The 19,933-nt window shown below is 34.1% G+C and overlaps 1 protein-coding gene across 1 annotated transcript; it reads right to left on the reverse strand.

Annotated features, from left to right (window-relative positions):
* Nucleotides 1-2,424: 2,424 nt before the first annotated feature.
* LOC107002547 lies at nt 2,425-17,155 on the reverse strand. Its single transcript, XM_015200607.2, has 15 exons — nt 16,766-17,155; nt 15,483-15,610; nt 15,107-15,239; nt 9,030-9,186; nt 8,866-8,944; nt 8,567-8,607; nt 8,319-8,435; nt 8,101-8,181; nt 7,208-7,270; nt 7,031-7,082; nt 5,305-5,379; nt 3,391-3,438; nt 3,187-3,222; nt 3,035-3,109; nt 2,425-2,740 (listed from the first exon to the last, which is right to left on the reverse strand). Exons 1-15 carry the CDS (start codon nt 16,923-16,925, stop codon nt 2,678-2,680), a joined length of 1,308 nt encoding a protein of 435 aa, XP_015056093.1. The 5' UTR covers nt 16,926-17,155; the 3' UTR covers nt 2,425-2,677.
* Nucleotides 17,156-19,933: the final 2,778 nt, after the last annotated feature.

Below are 19,933 nucleotides of genomic sequence, written 5' to 3' on the forward strand. Positions count from 1 at the left end.
GATACAGATTTCTTCACTTTCATATCTCCAAAAACAATTTAATCAAATTTTTGGAGTTATAATATTTTTGTTTTGTAACTTAGACAAACAAATCATAAATAAAAGGAGTAATAATGTTCTAGGTAAATAAAATGAATTTCGTTCGATAATAAAAGTTATAGAATAATGATTTGCTCATTTTTCAGAACAAATTCCTAATGTGTTAACTGTAATCTTGTTGAGTTATACGACTGTGAGTCTTAAGTTAGGCATAATACATAAATATGTCATTTAACTTGGCTTCAAATTATATTTATGTCCTTCAACTTTGGATGTGCACAAGTAGACATTTAAACTTGTATAAAGTTGAACAAATAGACACACATCTCCTACGTGGCATGCTACATGTCATTTTTTGTCCTACGTGGTGTTCTACGTGTGTTGTGCCACGTAGGACTCATTTGTCTACTTGTTCAAGTTTATATAAATTTAAGTGTCTACTGTGCATATCCAAAGTTAAAGGGCATAAATGTGAAATGAGGTCAAGTTAAGAGACACATTCATTTATTGTGCCCTCAAGTTATTAATGAAATTATCTCTCGATCAATTATTTTAATTTTCTAGAATTATCCTCTCGAACTAACCAAAGTTATCTACTTAAACTACTCACAAGATCCCATCAAAGCATCATCATCTCTAGTACAATTTTTAAATTCAAAGTAATTAATCTCTTAACAACTCATAAGTGATTTTGTTCAAATAAAATCTAATCCTATAATTTTTATCAAACAATAGTAGAGGTATACTGGGAAAAAATTTATCCGCACCGGATGTTTACACCAAATCAATGCAAAATGCATTACTATATGATCTAATGAAATAAAATGAACTATAAATTTAAACACATATCATGCATGCATTAACTAGTATAAACACCCGGTGCAAGTAAGTTTCAACGAGGTATACTGATAATGTTACTTGAGGACCTTCAGTTAACAATAATAAACACATAGTTGAACAAATAGAGAAGAAAAAGCAGTTCTGTTATAATTAACCACTATCAAAAACTAGGAAACATATCCGCATAAATCAATTTAGAAAAGATTTTTAAAATACAATTTTTATCAAACAAATTTGATAAAACTCTTCATGTTACGCATAAAAGCAATTATAAATATTTATGAAATCCTTATCATATAATTTTGTTATAAAAATTAAGAGTTAGATGAACACTATTCTATCTATTATTATATCTTCTTTCAAAAGTAAAACATACAAAAAAGAAGTTTCATTTTTAAATATGAATTTGTGTATGGCATTTTAATAGTGGTAGGTTTTTTTTTCTTTCATTAGATAGTATCGAATACTCCTATTTGTTTTCAAAATAAAAATCATAAAAAGAAACTAAACTAAACATATTAGGGAAAAAAGTAATATAAGTAGGAACATTATAATTCAATGGGATTGCTCCTCTTCAACTAGACAATTTAAAAGATATCGACTACATATTCTTTTGATGATTAAAAACTTGAAAGGCTATTTTTTCTACAAAATAATCATAAGTATTTATAACCCTTTTTCTTATTATTATCCTATGGCTAAAATTAAGTGACTTTTAACTTATTTTAAAATTTATCAAATACTTACATAAGCTAAAAATAACTCGCAAGTTACAAATGAGTTTGACCAATTTTTAAGTCAATCCAATGAGTAACAGGCTCTTAGTGCACCCCTTTGTGTTAAGGAGGACAAGGGTCACATTTGTCCTTATTCAACTTCTCATTATGACCTTATTGTGGTCACTAACCTCTCATCTGGCACAACACTTTGACCAATTATGCTAGCTCATTAGTCTGTCATAGCCCATAGGTCAATCAACAATCAACGTTACAAACTGAACACTTCACTAAAGTGACATCTCTATCATTGTTCCATGTAAAGGACCACAAGAGCTTCTCTTCCTTTCTGAATGGTTTATTTGTCTCTCCAAGTCCTAGACGTGGTAATTGGGTCTGTAAAGTTTAGTAAAATGGTTCTTATGCCATTCATGGAGTTCAGCTTTTAGGCACATCAAGTACTGCAGTCACAATCCCCTTTAATTGGTAGTTACGACGACGCCCTACGACTCTGAACTTCAACATCTACAGCAACTCTCATCCAAAAAAGATGAGTGATAAGCCACTCATCTTCCTGTGATAGACTATCTACGACACCTATGTAAGGAAGAGATGAAGTATATAGCTTCCCAGTTCAGGTCACTCTTCAATACGCTCGAACGTCGTTACGAATCTTCTAGATTTTCTTTAAAATACTATATAATTTCATGCAGTCAAGCATCAGCTCTCTAGCTTTCAGGCTTTGATAAAGTTTCTCTGAACTGCAAATCCTTTTTCTAATGAAATGCAACCAAACGGTTAGAAGATTTTACTCGGTTAACCAAGAGTGTAGCCAATTCATGGACCTCAACATTAGAGGTATAATGAGGGTCTTTTATGCTGAAACTTCATCAAAATCCGGGTACTTATCAATACAACAGAGAGGTTACAGCATGGCATCAGGACTAAAAGAGGCATAGGATGGATTTTTACAGTTAAAACAAACAAAAGAACTGTTGTGAATACAAACAAATGAGAGAATGCATCTTCATAGACAATTAGCAGCAGTCACAAATCTGAACATCGTATGTTCATTCATCTACTTAATCAGATGAAAGCACTGGTTCTACAACTGGAGGTATACAGTCCACCTTGAATCGCAAGACCTGTTGCCAATCAAAGAAAAATAATGACCCTAAGATAGTTGTTCCTTTTTCGATTAGACAAAACAGTAAAGCAATCAATTGTTAGATTAACAGGCACCTATTCCGTGGGCAAGGAAGAATACAACAGAATAGTTACATGAACTACTAATTTCACTAGACCAAGTTCTACTGAAACAAGAAAACTTGTATGCAGTGTTAAGCAACATTGTTGGATATACCAACAGGAAAGGGCGTAATACTTCAAAGGAGACAATTATAACCTCAATGAATTAGGTTAGACAATGTATTACTCACCTTCTTGAAAAATGTCGAATAAGAATTATCCCATATGAGTTTGTAGTTTCCAGACAGGCACGTACAGAAGTTCCCCTGGAAGAAATGAGCATTAAGGAGGTGAAGTTGCAAATTTACTTGCTAGAATAGTAAGGGAGCAAAGTAATACTCACTTGGTCAGCTCCATATCGTCGATAAGGTAAGATTTGCTGCGATCAGGCGTTTGATTGACAAGTCAAAAAGATTAAACCAGAGCAATGTGAGTGAATGAGAGAAGAGAAGTTATATCACAAGAGAAATCTCTTAGTAAACCAAAAATTGCAGCAGACACTTTATGAGAAAACATGACAAGAAGACGAGATAATACACTTTCATACCGTCTTCTGTCCGGAAGGATCCGTATACTCCATGCTAAAGCCTATGTCCTGTTACAACAAAAGAAGCCCAGATGACTTGGTTACAGAAATCTACTAGTGTTATCTGATAGTTTACTGAAATAAAAAATGATTTTTCAATAAAGTGAAATGAAAAATGATTCATTCAGATTTTAGCTCATATCTGATGACCAATCCATTAAAAGATCCAAAAAATGAACAAGAAAAGGAACGAGAAAAAGAGGAATAAAAGAAGACAGGTGCTTCATGTAGTCTCTTGGGAAATTTGGGAGTTAATTTCAATCATTTTTTTCTGCCACCGGATAATTGCTTCACAGGTCATACGGATAGGAGCAAGTACAAACTAGATAATATGAAAGATGTTGACCGAAGATGACAAAATATATGTTAATATGCAAGGATTTTCAGCACATTCTCCAAATGTAAATGACAGAGTAATTAGCATTATTATCTCAACTGGTCCAGCCCTTTCCAGGACCCGCACATAGCAGGATCTTAGTACACCGGGATGTCCTTTTTTTCCTCTCAACTGGTGCCGCTTTTGTGCAGCTAAAGTTGCTAGGAACATAGTGAAGTGGAAAAGAAAATAGTTTTTTCATGCTCCACAAGAGAGAAATTTAACTATGCATTTTTGCTTTGGGAAAATCTGCAAGTCAATCGAGAAACAGTCTACTTCATACTTGAAAGAAGTTTGATGCTTCTTTTAATGCAATGGAAGTCAAAGATTTTAGGCCTATAAGTTTGGTAGGCACTGTTCATTACCAAACAGCTGCCAGGGAAGTTGAAAACTGTTATGCAAATTGATACCTGAATCCTAGAATACTTTGATAAAGAAGAAACAAATTACACATGCAGTAGTCGCTGCCAAATAAATATCTAGTATGAGATGGTAGGAAGGTGGAGCAGGTGGTATGTGTAAGCCTATTGTGGAGAAAGAAAACATTATCATGTTTGCTGGTATTTTCACTCCTCCAACTAGAGAAACCACTGATATGTCTGACACGCATATTAGTTGGGTAAGAAGACCACCATAGAAAATCCTTTGGAAAAATTTGATACATGAATCCCACCTGAATTATGTGGACTTTATAGAGGGGGCTGGGGAGTGAAACAAACAAAGATCATAGAGGGAGAGATCAGAGATGTTTCAATGGAGTTAGTGAGTGTGCCCACAACTTGAGTTCAGGTGTTTATGGAATCTTGCCTTCTGATGTAATTTGGAAAAGATAGGGAGTCTAAAGATTTTGATAAAATTTATTTCTGTGTATGACTAAAAAAATTGGGATTTTTGTTCTGCTTACATAAGCATCTCTTTGCCTGTTTTGTTAATAATGAAGAACTACTTAATCAAAAAAATATGCACTTTTTGTGTGTTTCCTCCAACAAAATAAACAGGGAGGAGACCAACTTTTTGATTTGAAAAAATAGAATATGTTTCTTGGAAAGAAAGAAAGTCAATAGCCCATATACCACGAAGACATAGCCCAAAGAAGACCCTTCGGGGTGGCCCAGTGGTTTGGGCTTGGGACTTTCATATTGGTCTCAAGTTCTAAAATCCTTGCCAACGAAAGCAAGGGGTTTGCCTTCTAGGTCAAGATTGTCGCACCGGGCTTGCCTAGTGCGGATTACCTCTCCTGTGTGGTTTGCGAGCTATTGCAGCGGGTAAAGCAGCCAAAGGGTAGCGCTGCAGGTTTCTCTCGTCATAAAAGAAAAAAAAAAAGACAGCCAAAAGAAGCTCATAAGTTGGACATCAACTTCTGACAAATGGACACGAATCTAAAGATAACAGTATAAAGCAAAAAAAATAAATCAAAACAAGAAGGGAAGCTGTTTCAAGAGAACATGCAAACCATATACTCAAATAGGCACATCTATAGGAAAATAAAAGGATATTACCATATCCACTCTGCCTTGAACCAAAGAGAAATCCCACGCAATGTATGAATTTATGGCATCGACTGTCAATGATACCTAAATATAACATTGACATAACAGATATATCAATCAACTGTACACAGTTTTAACTAACACAAATGAAGCTCTAAAGAACAAACTTTCAGGAAAAAGGTCTTTCAGAGACGAATAGACAATGTATTTTTCTGTGCTATTCCCCCATCCCCATCTATAACCAAAATCTACACGGAACAGGCATTGCAACATAAAATCTAAACGTTGTTGAATTGAAACACCAACACCCATATATAGATCTTGTACTTGATTTATGAGAAGAAACAATCACTAAGATTTGGATACCAAGAGCTCCAGACACCCTTGAATAGTCATAGGTAGCTAGCTAATTTGCCAAAAAGAAGATCAGAAGGAGTTCCAATTGAAGTTTAGGAGTATGAATATTTAAAATATGGTTGCCGAGTGAACAACTCCAACCCAAAATTTAGGAGGGAAGGAGTGTTGAAATAGTAGAGACAAATCAACAACGCTGTGAAGCAATCAAATTGATGAATGTGTGGACACAAAATGCAAATAAAGCATTACTTTCCATTTAGAAAATCACAAAACCAAGCTTAACAAATTCAGCAGTTCCATGACAAAAGAATCCAAACGATTCATGGAAGAAAAAGAATACTAACTAGTTTTTACGAGATTTAGTCATTGATAATAATCTGAACTTCGGAAATGGGATAACAAAACTTTTTGTCCCTCAATTATTGCTAAATTCTTATTTTCGGTTTTTGATACATTATTAAGCACATCTAACCTTCAATTAGTTAAAATGTGTGTTTTTGTCCCTTTACAGTATTTTTCTCAAATCTAGAGCTAGAATCCATCATCACATAGGATTTAGGATTCGGGTACATCTTGCATTTTTGGAGGTTACGACATCGGTGCAGCAGCATTTTTGGAGGATCCAAACTACATAGCCTTAATTAATTAAGTATGTTATATTTAGACTATTTCCAGTTCCCTCAGGCTGGCTTTAAAAAAAGGGAAGTTTTGTCCTGTCCGCTAGGACTGAGCTATTCGTTTCACTAACGCACACCTTTCGGTGCTTGTTCACTCATTTATTCCGTTCGTTGGGGAATTCTCACTCCTATTTTGTTTAGAAGGTAAGGAGAAAATACATAAGTTACGCCTCAATCTTGACCAAAAGTCATTTGCACACCAAAACTTTGCGGGTGGCATCTTATTCCCTATATTAAGTAACAATTTAACTTTAACATGCCCACCTTAATGAAATGATTCACAGTCATACAAACATTCATATCTTATTTAAGATGACAAGTTTCAAAAGTCTTTCTTTCTTTCTTTAACTCTATATCGAGTCAAACTAACTCATATAAAATGGGACGGAGTGAGTACCATTTTTATACCACATGAAACAGAAGTAACTAATTACAAAAATTATCTCACAACTAATTTAGTCCTGTTACAACTCAAAGTAATTTATTTAACTATGTATTCAGTTAAATTTTTATCAGATTTTGTACAAAAATATCAACATAATGTACATGTGGAACACATGTACTAAGCGACTATATAAATATATACATACACACACACCTACAGATACACATGACTTGCTTACGAGTTACAAAACTAGCAATACCAATATAAGAAGACATATGATATAAGAGAAAGCATTCCTCCCAAAGTAAAAACAAACCTCATGACTTTTTCCTGCTGGAACACTCACTTCCTTGTACTCATCACTTTTTCTGCATTTGGAAACCAAAAGAAAGCTCTAGATCAAGTTGTGAAAATCATATCAATTATGGCCTTACATTTAGTCCAACAATGACAAAATGTACGTGAAGCCACCATCGAGAGGAATTCTGGATACCTGGCTTCTAATGTACCAGCTTCTTCTGCAGTAATAAAGAAAGGGGAATTTGCAAATACGTCTCTGCAAGAGTTAAGTTAATAGTTAAATAAGTACCAAATTATTGTTACTTACTACACCCTCAAATTCAATAACAAATGGTCCTCCAGTGATGTGAGTAAATATCTACACATATTGGCATACAAGTTTACCCTTGTTGTCTTTCCACACATTTTAAAAAAGAAAAAACCTTCCGAGTCTGTCAAGCTTCTTTGCCACACTGGAAGGGATAGGGGAACAAGGATATCACATAGGTAGGCAGTGAGTCTAAGACAGTTGATTAGAGTAACCATTCCCCCTAATAATAGATATTGTGTTTCCACTGGGATAACCTCTTCATTGTCTTCTCTATGATACTGTTCCAGATCTCCACATCTTTGTGCCTGTTCCGGTGTTTCCTAGGGCATACCTAAGTAGACACTAGGTAATTTGTCCACCCTACCCTAAAATGCCAGCCAAGGTCTGAATACTACTCGCTTCTTTGATGGGAGATATGTTACTCTTTCTCCAATTTACTTTCAAGCCAGAAACGGCTTCAAAGATTTCCCTCTTATATATTTTCCTTCCACCACTTTAAAACAAAACAAAGAAAGAGGAGAACATTGTAAAGATTCCCTTCATTTTTCTTCTGACATAGCTTCAACACATGGTCTAAGTTGCCTACAATGACATGAATGCCATCCATGAAGCGACTTGAATGTTTCATCTTATTGACCGTAAGATAAATTATCACATTATGAAATACATAATAGAGCAATACCTAAACACAGAGGAGATTAGGCTAATCTATATTGAATAACATGAGTAGGGACAAGAGAAAGATTAGAAATAACAGTTCCAGAAGCATAAAGTACCGAATGAATGTGATGAATCTTTGGAACTCGGATGTGTAGATATCTACTGCTTCTTCCAAGACCGTAATTTGACTCCTTGACCTGCCCAAATTGAAACAACTAAAACATTCAGGTGAAAAAAATGCTATTACTGTGGAGCGAGGATGCAGACATTAAAAGAAATAACCATATGCTTCTCAATTCAGTCATTTGAAAGTACAATATGTCTAAAGTCTTACAGTTTTCCAGCTCCAAAGCGTCGCCAAAGCAGAGAAAGAAAAAGTCGAATGTTGAGCACCATTTTTGTGAGGCTGTACAAAGGTGGACCATAACGTTGTCGCTGCTCTTCCATTGGCCTAGAGGTAGACATTTATCAAAAAGAGCAGACAGGATTACTATTGGGTAGCCCAACCCTTGAAAAATCAGCAAAATAAGAACGCAATCAATAGAAAAAGAATAAATAAGATCAATGCAGCAAAAATAATACCCATCATCGTCGTTTATTTTCTGAACAAAATCCAACAGAACCTGCAAGATAAATTGCACGTAAATAGTTTTACTGAAGACCAGAAAATCAATGTACTGCCCTGGCATGAATTTAGATTGAATTGAACTATTTAATTGAAGAATAGGGCTTCAAAATGGGCAATTTGGCATCCATGAGATGATTGCTCTAAACAAAAGGTTAATGCAAAGAAACAACAAGCCTTGTTTATAAACATTAACATGTACTTGCTAGGCAAAGTTATAAACCCATTATTTTCTACTATATGCATTGTGACGTACCTGTGGGACTCCAACTAAATACTTCACCAGTGTCTTATAGACACCTGTAGCAGAACCCAGTTGAGCCAGTTGCCGTCTCCTGTGTGAAAGTATCTCGGCATGGGTCAGAATCAAACTATATACTGGATGTACCATCATGAAGAGAATGATAAAACAATACTTACCGTTCCATCTGTTGATTCCATAGCAGAGCATATCGATCACGAATACTTCCACCAGAATTGATTAGAGCATCAACTTCGGCCTGCTTATTTCTCTCAGAACGCTCCCTCTGTTGCCTTATTAGTGTACCACGAAAATCTTGTGGCATGTAGGTCATCACTACAAAAGAATAAAAGAATCTAGATTATTATCTATGCCCTTAAAACATGTAAAGCGATAGTGATTTGCTGTTATATACTGCACATCTCTTCAACTTGTCATTTAGCTGAGTGTATGCCTTCGTTGGAGATTCTAGTAACATTCTCTAGTAGTTGATGATACATGCAAGGGCATCTAATTTTGGGTAGTATACTTTTCCTGATAACAACTACTACGCCTCAGTCCCAAACAGGTCGGGGTCGGCTATATGAATCTTCATTTCTTCGTTTAAGCTCAAACCATATCAATATAATAAGTTTGGAGAGCATGTACGGGGTATCAGTTTGGAGATCAATCAGAAATTTATGGGATAGTCTAAAGAAGAATTTGGTGGTCAAGGTGGGAGAGGGTAAAAAAGTATTTTCTTGGAAGGACAAGTGGATTGGACAAGAGTGTCTAAACTCGGTTTTCGCCGATCTCTTTTGGTTTTGCACCAACCCTGAGGCTAAAATTGCTGAGATTTGGTCCCCTCAGGGATGGAACCTCACCTTCAGGAGAAATCTAAATGATCGGAAAGTGGATAGAATTGCTGAACTACTACTCAAATTGGGCGAATTCCGGGCCTTGCTACAGAAGCAGATGGTATAAGATGAAAACATGACTCTGATGGCAAGTTCTCTGTGCAGACTGTATAGGAGAGAGGTCATGACTCACACTGGGGGAATTCATGGTCCATGGAAACAAATATGGGAGGGCAACACCCCAACCAAGGTGAAATGCTTCACCTGGTTGGTCACCAGAAGGGCATGTCTCACTCAGGAGAAACTCGGGAAAAGAGGCTTCCAGATTGTCTCCAGATGTTTTTTTTGTCATGAGAAGGAAGAAACTAACAGCCACTTATTCCTACACTGTAGGGTTACTGTTCAGGTGTGGCACATGGTCTACAAATTTTCTCAAGAGCCCTGGGTGATGCCAGAACATACTGCTGATCTTTTAAGCTGCTGGAAGGGGGGGGGGGAGCAAGACACAAAAAATATGGTGGTCTATAGTACCTGCTTGTGTCTGGTAGGCTATTTGGAGAGAAAGAAATCTTAGGTGTCATGAGAATATTACTAACACTATGCAGAAAGTTAAAGAAAATTGCATTAACATGTTTTTTTGGTGTAAAGAAGAGGGTATAGAAGTAGCAGAACAGTTGGTAGATTTCCTAGGATCAATGTAATTATGGTTTTAGCTTGTAATTTTTGGAGGTGGCTATGCTGAAAAATACAACTTTAACGTTATCAAAAAAAAAAAACATATCAATATAATAAGTACACTTTTTTTTCCTGATAACATAAATATTTTGTGAACATGGGGGGAAATAGTCTGCTCACGTCATAAATACAAAGTAGAAAGAAATCTCATACCAAAACACGTTCTTGTACTTAGAGTAACCCCTTTCAATAAGAAATAAGTAAGAACAATCAGTCACAATAGATGACCGCAATAATACATTTGCTTCAAAAATGTACAAAAAAAGCTCCAATAACTTGGGCAAAAGTACTTTCAGTTCCAAAATTTCCTCGATTTCTTCCCTTGCATGTTGGGTAGTGTATATGATGATATTTGAAGCCTGAAAACAAGGAACTTAGATATAGCTTTCAAAGGTATAAGCTTGACGGGTGGACAACTTGATCAAGCGTATAGTAGTTCATTTCAAACAAAGGAATACATCTCTAATGGTGGATTGGATGAGAAACTGAAGATAATGGACTACTAAAAAGTTGGAACTGCAGAATTTGGGAGGTGAAAAGGGTGGCTGAGATATTAGGGATGCTAGGCGGAGTGACCATCAACGCATGCCACAGACAGGATGTTGTGGAAGCACAACAAAGATGGCCTTTTCCCAGTCAACAGTGCTTATAGAAGAGGTCTCCAGGTGATGGCAGGGAGACCAAAACACCTTTGGCACTATCGTTGGAAGGGGGATATTCCTACAAAAGTGAAATGCTTCAATTGGCTAGTGATAAAGAGAGATTGTTTAACACAAGAAGTACTTCAGAAGAAGAGTAAACAGATGGTCCCTAGGTGTTTTTTATGCAATTTGACAAGTGAAATCAACAGCCACCTCTTCTTGATCTGTAATTACACTGCTTAAATCTGGAATTTGTTCAAATCTGAATTGGACAATGCCAGAACGTACATCAAACGTGTTGAAGAGCTGAGTAAGGAGAGGAGGTACCAAGAGCCAAAAAAGATGGTGGAGGTTAACACCATCATGTATATGGTGGTCAGTTTGGAAGGAAAAAAACAGTAGATTTTCGACAATAGATCCAATTCCATACACAAGGTCAAATGAATTGTATAGTATATCTACTTTTTTGGTGTAAACAGTTGTGTATAGTAGATACAGATCAGATTGTAGATTTGATAGGAAGTTTGTAATTGACACTTTCTGGTGGTGGCTAGCATGCCCTTAATGTTGAAGAATACAACCTTACCAGTTTCAAAACAAAAAAAAGAAGTTGTAACTGCAGAAGATAATTGCAATAATGAGGTTTAAAGAATTTAAATGTTATACCAGTTAGGGGTCGTTTGGTACAAAGATCAATAATGCAGGGATCAGTAATGCAGGGATCGGTAATGCAGGGATTAGTAATGCAAGAATTATTTTTATCAAGTGTTTGGTTCATTGTTTCTTACCTAATTTTGTGTGTGGTTTAAAAGATTACAAAAAAAATTCTTTCCAATTATACCCTAGAGTTATTATGAGATTTTATATTTCATGTTATTGAGTCAAGGTAGATAATTAACGGAGAATATTATTTTTTATAACATTTATAACTAGCTAGGAGAATAAAAATTTTATTGTCATGTTCACTATTTTCTCACTTAAAATATTTGAGCGTAAATAATTGTCATCTTAATAAATTGAAGTTAATATCTCAAAAGGTCACACAACTATAATTATTTTATAGAGAAAATTTATTGAACTTTGTTTTGTATCAATAAATTTTAAAAAAAAAAACTCTTTATGATAAGATAAAATAAAAATAAAAAATAAATATAGCAAAATAAATTAAAGTATTTTTATACTCGAGATGTGTGCGTGTATATATATATATATATATATATATATATTATCTTTTTTTGACGACAAGGGAAACCCGCAGCTGCTACCCTTTTCGGTGCGCACAGGATAAAATCCCACTCCTAGGCAATAGCTCGCAAACCACATAGGAGAGTTAACCTGCATCAGGGCTCAACCCAGAAGGCAAACCCTTTGCTTTCGCTGGCATGGAGTTTCGAACTTGAGAATATATATATATATATATATATACACACTCTTGTTTTAGACTACTTGTGTAATGTTTAATGGACTTTCGTTAAGAGACAATATTTTACTTATGAATTGTTCTTAAATTCATAGATCAACATTATATTAGTCGGATTATAATATTTTATATTAATAATAAATAGATTAAATAACTCATATTTTAGAAAAAAAATTATATCTAAATAATAAAACTTGTAAGCTAATTTATTCTAAAAAATTTATTAGTATAAATATAAAATATAAAATATAAAATCAAAAAAATAAACAAAATGATTGAAAGGTCTTGAGGGGTATTTTTTTCTTTACCTAGATTAATCCCATGGTATTAGAGCTAATACCACCAAATGGAAGGTATTAGTTATACACCCTCTAATACCATGTAGGGTGCATAACTAATCCATGGATTAATAATACATAGACCCAAAGTTCATACCAAACATAGTATTAAATAATACCACACATAATACTTGGACTATTTTTCCTAATACTCCCTACCAAACGACCCCTTAGAGTGAAAATAGCTGAAGAGGAAACAATTTGGTTGAAGAGAGTGCCAGTAGAACTGGCAGTACACAACAGTTATTACTTTCAAGACATCTTAGGCCTATTTTCTCTTTCCGTCCTTCCAGTTTATAGCCTGAAGGCCCCCTAGAGGCAGGGATATATGGACTTCGTGGATCTTTTCAATCTATTAGAAGTATAAATAGTTGAATTTTGGTGTGTGGCAGCGAGCAGACTGGAAAATGGCAAATATGAGTTGAGGGGCTATTTCTGAAGAGAAACAATGACAGTAATTGCGTCACGTTCACTAGATAAGCCATCAGGGCCATAACAATTTGTAACAAAATCACCATCTCCAGTAAAAGAAATTGATAACTAAATCACAATCTCCAATAATTAAATGACAAAATCTTGCTACAACACATGACATAAACTTCAATGTTGATGTGTTAGCTAAACTCATTCATATTCAAAATCAACCACATAAAACACCTATCTGCTTTTTTTATGACATATAAAACACCTATCTGCTTCAAAAGATTCAGACACCATAGGTGTTCGGATGCCGACTAAGTTCACTATGAAAATCCAACTTTATCTTCAAACTTGTATATTCACAGTTTCACACAGACAGCCTACCAAATCCAGAAAAAAAGGGAATCCTTAACCCATCAACCACCCTGCTTAAAACTCGATCGGCCCAAATTTGATGGACTCTGAATAAATTCAAAACATCACCTACTCTAGAACATTGAACCGAGCTATCATATATCATGCTTGGACAACCCATTTAACGTCCTCTGCACAAACTAATCATCTGTCGAATCTCCTAACAAATGTATCTTCAGGAACACCATCTACTATCTGTTCCCCCTCTTGACACCAAGCATAATACTTCATCTCCTACTAAACTCTAGAAAACATTCATCTTTCTAATTTCGACCAAGCATATCCAACTTTATACAACAAACATTATTCCATTCCCCACTAGTCTAAATTCATATCTGCTCTACTTTTCTCTCAGTAATAAGACTTATATTAGTGGGTACAATCGAATTAAACTAGTTTGAAAGAGACACTTTGAATTACATTTTTTCTTGGATAAGTAGTGTGAACTTTGAAATGATATACTGTATATCCAAATTCTCTAGAGGAGGGACTAAGGAGAGATTCTCTCCTTGCATGATCTATGCCTCTATGGTACCACGTCAATTATCTTATTTTTTGCTCTCCCACTCTTCATCGCAATCTCCTTCTAACTTCACAGAGTTATCATTTTTCAAAATTTGACGATATGCTCTGTAATAGCAACCTTTGAACAACAAATGTAGTGCTAATAGTTGTGACAATATCCTCTTAAGCTTCTCTCACAAACTATTATTCATATTGACTTGGCTTAGTTTGTGTCTCCTAGGCTCCTGGCTTTAGGTTTTTGGACTCTTGAGTATTGGTTTTCCAGTTATACCTTTGGGAGTGGTTGCCAATTATCATTAGATGGCATAGGACTCTTGGTTTCTTTGATTTGATTTAAATTGTATGGGGTTGGATGTGTCATTCTGAGCTTAGATTAAATCTTTGATTGTAGATAGAGTGCACTCTTTTTATGTAGCGGTGTCCAGGCCAACTTGCATGCACCTCGCCTACTTTACGAGGTATATGCTACCTCCCACCAGTGTAGATAGCAAATAACTCTGAGCACCAGACTTATACAAACAGAACAAAATCATCTAATGTTTTCTATAAATCCCTTTTACACTTAAAGCACTCCTAAGGTATAAATCCAATGTAAGACGTACCAAATATTTCTTACCCTTTTCATCAGCATACCTATTTTACTGAACCCTAGAAGTTGTGACCACTCATCTTACATTTGACTCCTCTTAATATAATGGACTAACTGAGTTTGACTTTACAGCAAAAAAGAAGTGTAGCTCAGTCCGGTTCTACAAAGAGCACTCAGGTGATGATACTCTTTTACTTAGTTATCATGAACATGAGTGATGATGGGGATATAAAGTTATAAACTAACAAATTCAGAATAAAAGCAATTAAACAAAAAGATCTGAATGTACTTCATAAACTGGCAACAGCTTAACAATTAAGAAGCATAGAAGGACCAACCAGTGTTGAAGACGAACTCAGAATTCTTTGACTGGAAAGTTTGCAAACTCTTCAATGTACTTCGGAATTTTTCTCCTAGCCGTTCAAGGACAGAAACAAGTTCAACATCTTCAGTGGTTGACTGCAATTGAAGCTGAAAAATAACAGAGAAGAAAAACAACTCTTTATCAATTTAAGACAATTCAGAAATTTTGTGATCTTTGCTCAACCCTGTGTGAGGAATACTAGTGGGTACACCAAAAGCATTTCTGTTGGAATCAAGCAAGCCTGGAGACATAGAGGTTAGAACTAATCCGAAACCAAATGACATTACTGGAAGTCAACTGAAGTCTCAAAGAAAAGCTAAAACTTGATCTCCGAAAATTGAGCTTCTCACCGCTGGTGGCCAATTGGAGCTTTCAAATAGGAAAAGTATTTCTTCAAGTTGTTCTCGGTTCTTCCACAAATTCTCGTCAACTTTGTGAGGAGGGTGACTCTCCGCTTCAAGGACTAATGAACTTTCTCCTATCAAATCAAAACAAATCAAATGTGAGTTGCCTCACAAGTGGAGCTCACCAACTGAAAACAAAATACAAGTCTGCTTGCATTAACGTAATCTCGTAATAACTTCAGTATCTGCTAGATCAGAAAGCAATCAACACTAATCAGGGGGGAAAATTCAAATGGATCCTCCATAACTAATTATGTGGAACACCCATGGAATTGTCGAGGAGCATGCATGCTGGCCCAAACTCCACGGTTATCAAAAAAAGGTCACCCGGAACATACTAAGAAAATTAGAGAGAATTAGTAAAAGAGTACTGAAACTTAAACAAATAAATATAGTATGTCATGTTCCAGGGGCCACTTTAAAATTGCAGCATCCAGTTGGGTTCTTAATTGACCATCCGATCCCTCCACCAACATGGTCAGAACCACATATTCTTAGAACTAGGACAGCTGATCCACATGAATGAAGCTTGTCATGCATCACTTTATGATTAGTAAATGCAACAAGCACAGTTCTCTTTATCTTTTAGGGGATACATTCTTCAGAGTTAACTGCCTTGTAGAAATATTATCCAATCTTTTTTGAAAATTAGGACTGTAGAAATATTATCCAATCCTAACTGAATAGCTCTGCGTTCTCTTAGGATTTCTTCTCTAAATCTTCCATTTATCTCCTTTATTTCATATTATAACATGTTCCAGCCACCTCAAACCGAGTAACAAATGGATTCCATGACACAGTCTTGTCGTAAAAGTACACTACATCCTTGGGCATTAAACTCTATCTATGCAATTCAATTAAGGGGACCAGAAACTGTCCCACCTGAGATGTATCCAAAACCTCCTTTACCTATTGCATCAACAATTTTAGGCAAATTTTCTTATGAAGTTGATATTCATAGTTGTAAAATGGTCTGCATAAACTCAAAATACATAGAACAACAACTTCAGAACTTTATAGTAACTCACCAGTTCTGGCTCAGATCATTTCTATAGTTAGCCAAAGATTTTTTGGTAAACTCAAAACAAGAAAACTATAAGAACCTAATACAAACCCACCTAAACAAAACCAAGTAATCAAGAATAATGAAAATGAGAAACCATAATCAGTAAAGCAAATTTCCGAAAAGACATAAGCATAGTGAAAATTTGACGAACAAGTTCAATTACCTTCTGTTAAAGGAGCATCTTTCTGCAGATTCTTAGCCATGGAATGAATTTCATCAGTAAGACGCGATACATCTTGAGAAAGAGGGGAAAATGGGTATTTATCATAATAAGAAGACAAGAAAGCTCTGGTTATTGGCATCAGCCCCTCCGTTGACGCCATTTTCTGAAGGTTCAGTCAGTCAAAGACTCAAAGAATAGTAGCTGAGAAACGGATCGCAACTCTACAGTGAAGTGTATGACGAGAAGTAAGGGTAGTCGGCGAAAAGGTATAATTCTTTGGAATATTTCGAAGTTCTACCGTAAAAGGAACACCGACGGGGGTGTTGCCGGTAAAGAGATGAATTTACAGAGGAGGACTCTACAATATAATAATTTGATATCTTTTGCCTCTTTTGCTAATGAGTTTATAGTAAATGCCTTTTTAGGTTGAAAAAAGACAAAAATAATCCCTTGAGTTTGGATATTGACTCTAAATAATTTCGCGTTTGCGTATCGGTCGATTCGATTTGATTTTAGAGTTTATAGGTTGTTTTGATTTATAAATTATTGTCGAACTATTAAGATATTGATTTGTTGTCGATTCGTTCATCAGTTTACCCGTCAAGATTTTGTATACATAAATCATTGAAAATACTTGAAAAGGAGCAAATCAAATAAGTCTTGCATTTTAATTGACATATTGCATCTTCTTCAAAAATAAACACAGATATTTTATAGAATATTCGAGAATTTGAGACAATCATAAATAAAAGTATGAAACTAAAAATGTTAGAAGAATCTATATATCGAATAATATAACTATAATTTATTAATTTACCCTTGATTTATCAAGTAAACCAATAAGAAAAAAACATCAAATTATTAAGAACTGTCATCTCAATAAAAAAATAAAAATAAAATTATTATCCAAAATGTTAAATCAATAATTCATTACTGATAAATCAATAAATTTTTTTCGATTTAAGTTATTGATTTCCTAGTAACTTGTGTGAAGAGATCACTATATTTTTTTGGATTTTTGGTGGGGACGAAATGAGGAAAAGGGAAAATGCATTATGAAAAATGACAAAGACTTTGAAAGGCAAAATCTAAAGGAGGTCCTAGCTTTTGAGATTTACACTCTTTAATTAAAGAAGATTCCTTTACTTGATAAGATGATAAAAAAGAGCATTTTTAAAAAAACTTCCTTTCTTGAGTTCTTGAATTTGGAAGAGCATTGTTTGAAAAGAGATTTATTTAATACAAATAATTAGATGGCAAGTTGGAAATGGAAAATATGTTAAGATTTTGATTGATTCATGAATTCCTAATTCAAATGGTTTTAAACATTATCTTGGACAATCACAAAAAAATTTACAGGTCAATGTTTCTTATAGATCAACAAAAGCATATATGAAGTATTCAAGAGATTTATAAATACTTTGAATTTAGTGATATCATTCGATTTTATTCATCTCAATTTCTATTATTAAAACTTCAAATAAAAGTATTTAGCATTACACTAATTCAAATAAGCATGAGATCCGGGCTAATTATCATCTAGCAATTGCTAATTGTATTGACGCAACTGTATCATAGGCCTAAAGTCAATTGAATGTTCAAAAAATAATTGTAAATTTTGTGGTCAATGAAACTAAAAATAAATATAAATATTTCCTCAAACAATAAATTTGTAATGTCTTACCTATTAATGTGAATATTTCTAAGAGATCGAGTCATATGTGTGATGTTTGCAAGGTCCGTAGTTTAGTAACAGAATTGATCGAGCATACCTTTTTCATCTATCTAAAAGATTAGTTAGTGTGGAGGTTGTGTTGACTCCTAGCAAATGACTGAACTTATATAGTATATTGATTTTGCAATATGGTGGAGTGATTTATTTCGCAATACATGTCAATATCTAAATTATTAAACTAATGAGGTTAAGTATTTTTTATATGGCGAATGAATAAAGCTAAAATTTTGTTACATGTTGATAAATTTTTGCGGTGATATGTATGAACCTAATATCGTAGTTAGTAAAGTTTTATTTGATTTACATGAATATGACGATACTTACCGATTACATCAATCTTGACTTATATACCTTACACTATATGAAAATATTCTTATGACACAAGATAGTGTTATTGTATTTACATATGGAGAGGGAAATGGTAAATATTGAAATGACGGCTATGGAAATTATGGACATTTGCTTCATGCGCTTGACACTCTTATTCAATTTGTAAGGAATGATATAGTCGTTGCAGCGTTAGCAATTCGTAAATCTTTGAAAAATAATGATTGATTAATATTTCATATTTTATCATATGCAAAGAATATGGTGTAAATATTACAAAAAAAAGATAACGGTATTCTCAAAAATAGTTATCACTTACGAAAATTTATGAAACTGATAAGTTCTTATAAATATAATCAATATTTTATATATTCCTCGAACACGAAATATGCTAACCCATTCTCTATTCCTCTTACATAGTATATTTTTAAAAAAATTCTTTTACAAATTGAATTGTCAATGATGTAATGCCATATGAACTTGAAAACAAATAATATAATGAAGTTGTCTACTGAAAACAAAAAATAACTTAAAGCTATGCAAAATTAATAACTTGTTTACATTATATAATCTTTAACAATATTGAACTCCCTAACACCATTGTCTTTTGTCTGACTTTTACTATTTTATGAAATAAATTATCAAGTATTAATTATTTTATTTAAGAAAAATTATTTAAGACTCTTGTTGAAAACATCGTCATTAAATATCAAGGAACCTATTAGACCAAGTGCTTTGACATTTTCATCATCAATGAAGTCATTTACTATTTACAAGAAAATTATTATTTTTATCTCTTGATTTTGAAAATTCAAGCTAGTATATATGCTTCTTCTTTTTCATTTAATATCAATAAAGGTTGTGGTGCAATAGTTAAAATAATTAATAGCCTAAGCATTATATTTAAAATCAAATGACATTGCTCTGTATTTCGAAAAATGCACTCCTCATGTAATGGTGTTAATAATAACAACAATAATATACCTAAAAAAATGTGATAACCCACCACATCTCACGCCACATAGGAGTCATGTGGCATAAAGTTACCTATGTGAATGCTTACTAATAACAGATAGTATTAAATAAATAGTATTAAATAATATTAG

This window comes from Solanum pennellii, chromosome 10, assembly GCF_001406875.1.
Source record: "Solanum pennellii chromosome 10, SPENNV200".
Lineage (NCBI taxonomy): Eukaryota > Viridiplantae > Streptophyta > Magnoliopsida > Solanales > Solanaceae > Solanum > Solanum pennellii.

What these genes read in the sequence shown, in the direction of transcription:
- LOC107002547 (XM_015200607.2), bottom strand. Translation starts at nt 16,925, where the DNA reads ATGGCGTCAACGGAGGGGCTGATGCCAATAACCAGAGCTTTCTTGTCT. An exon ending in TGAGTTCGTCTTCAACACTG is followed by an intron (nt 9,187 to 15,106) that starts GTTGGTCCTTCT and finishes ATTCTTTTGTAG; the next exon opens with TGATGACCTACATGCCACAA. An exon ending in AAAATAAACGACGATGATGG is followed by an intron (nt 8,436 to 8,566) that starts GTATTATTTTTG and finishes GTCTACCTCTAG; the next exon opens with GCCAATGGAAGAGCAGCGAC.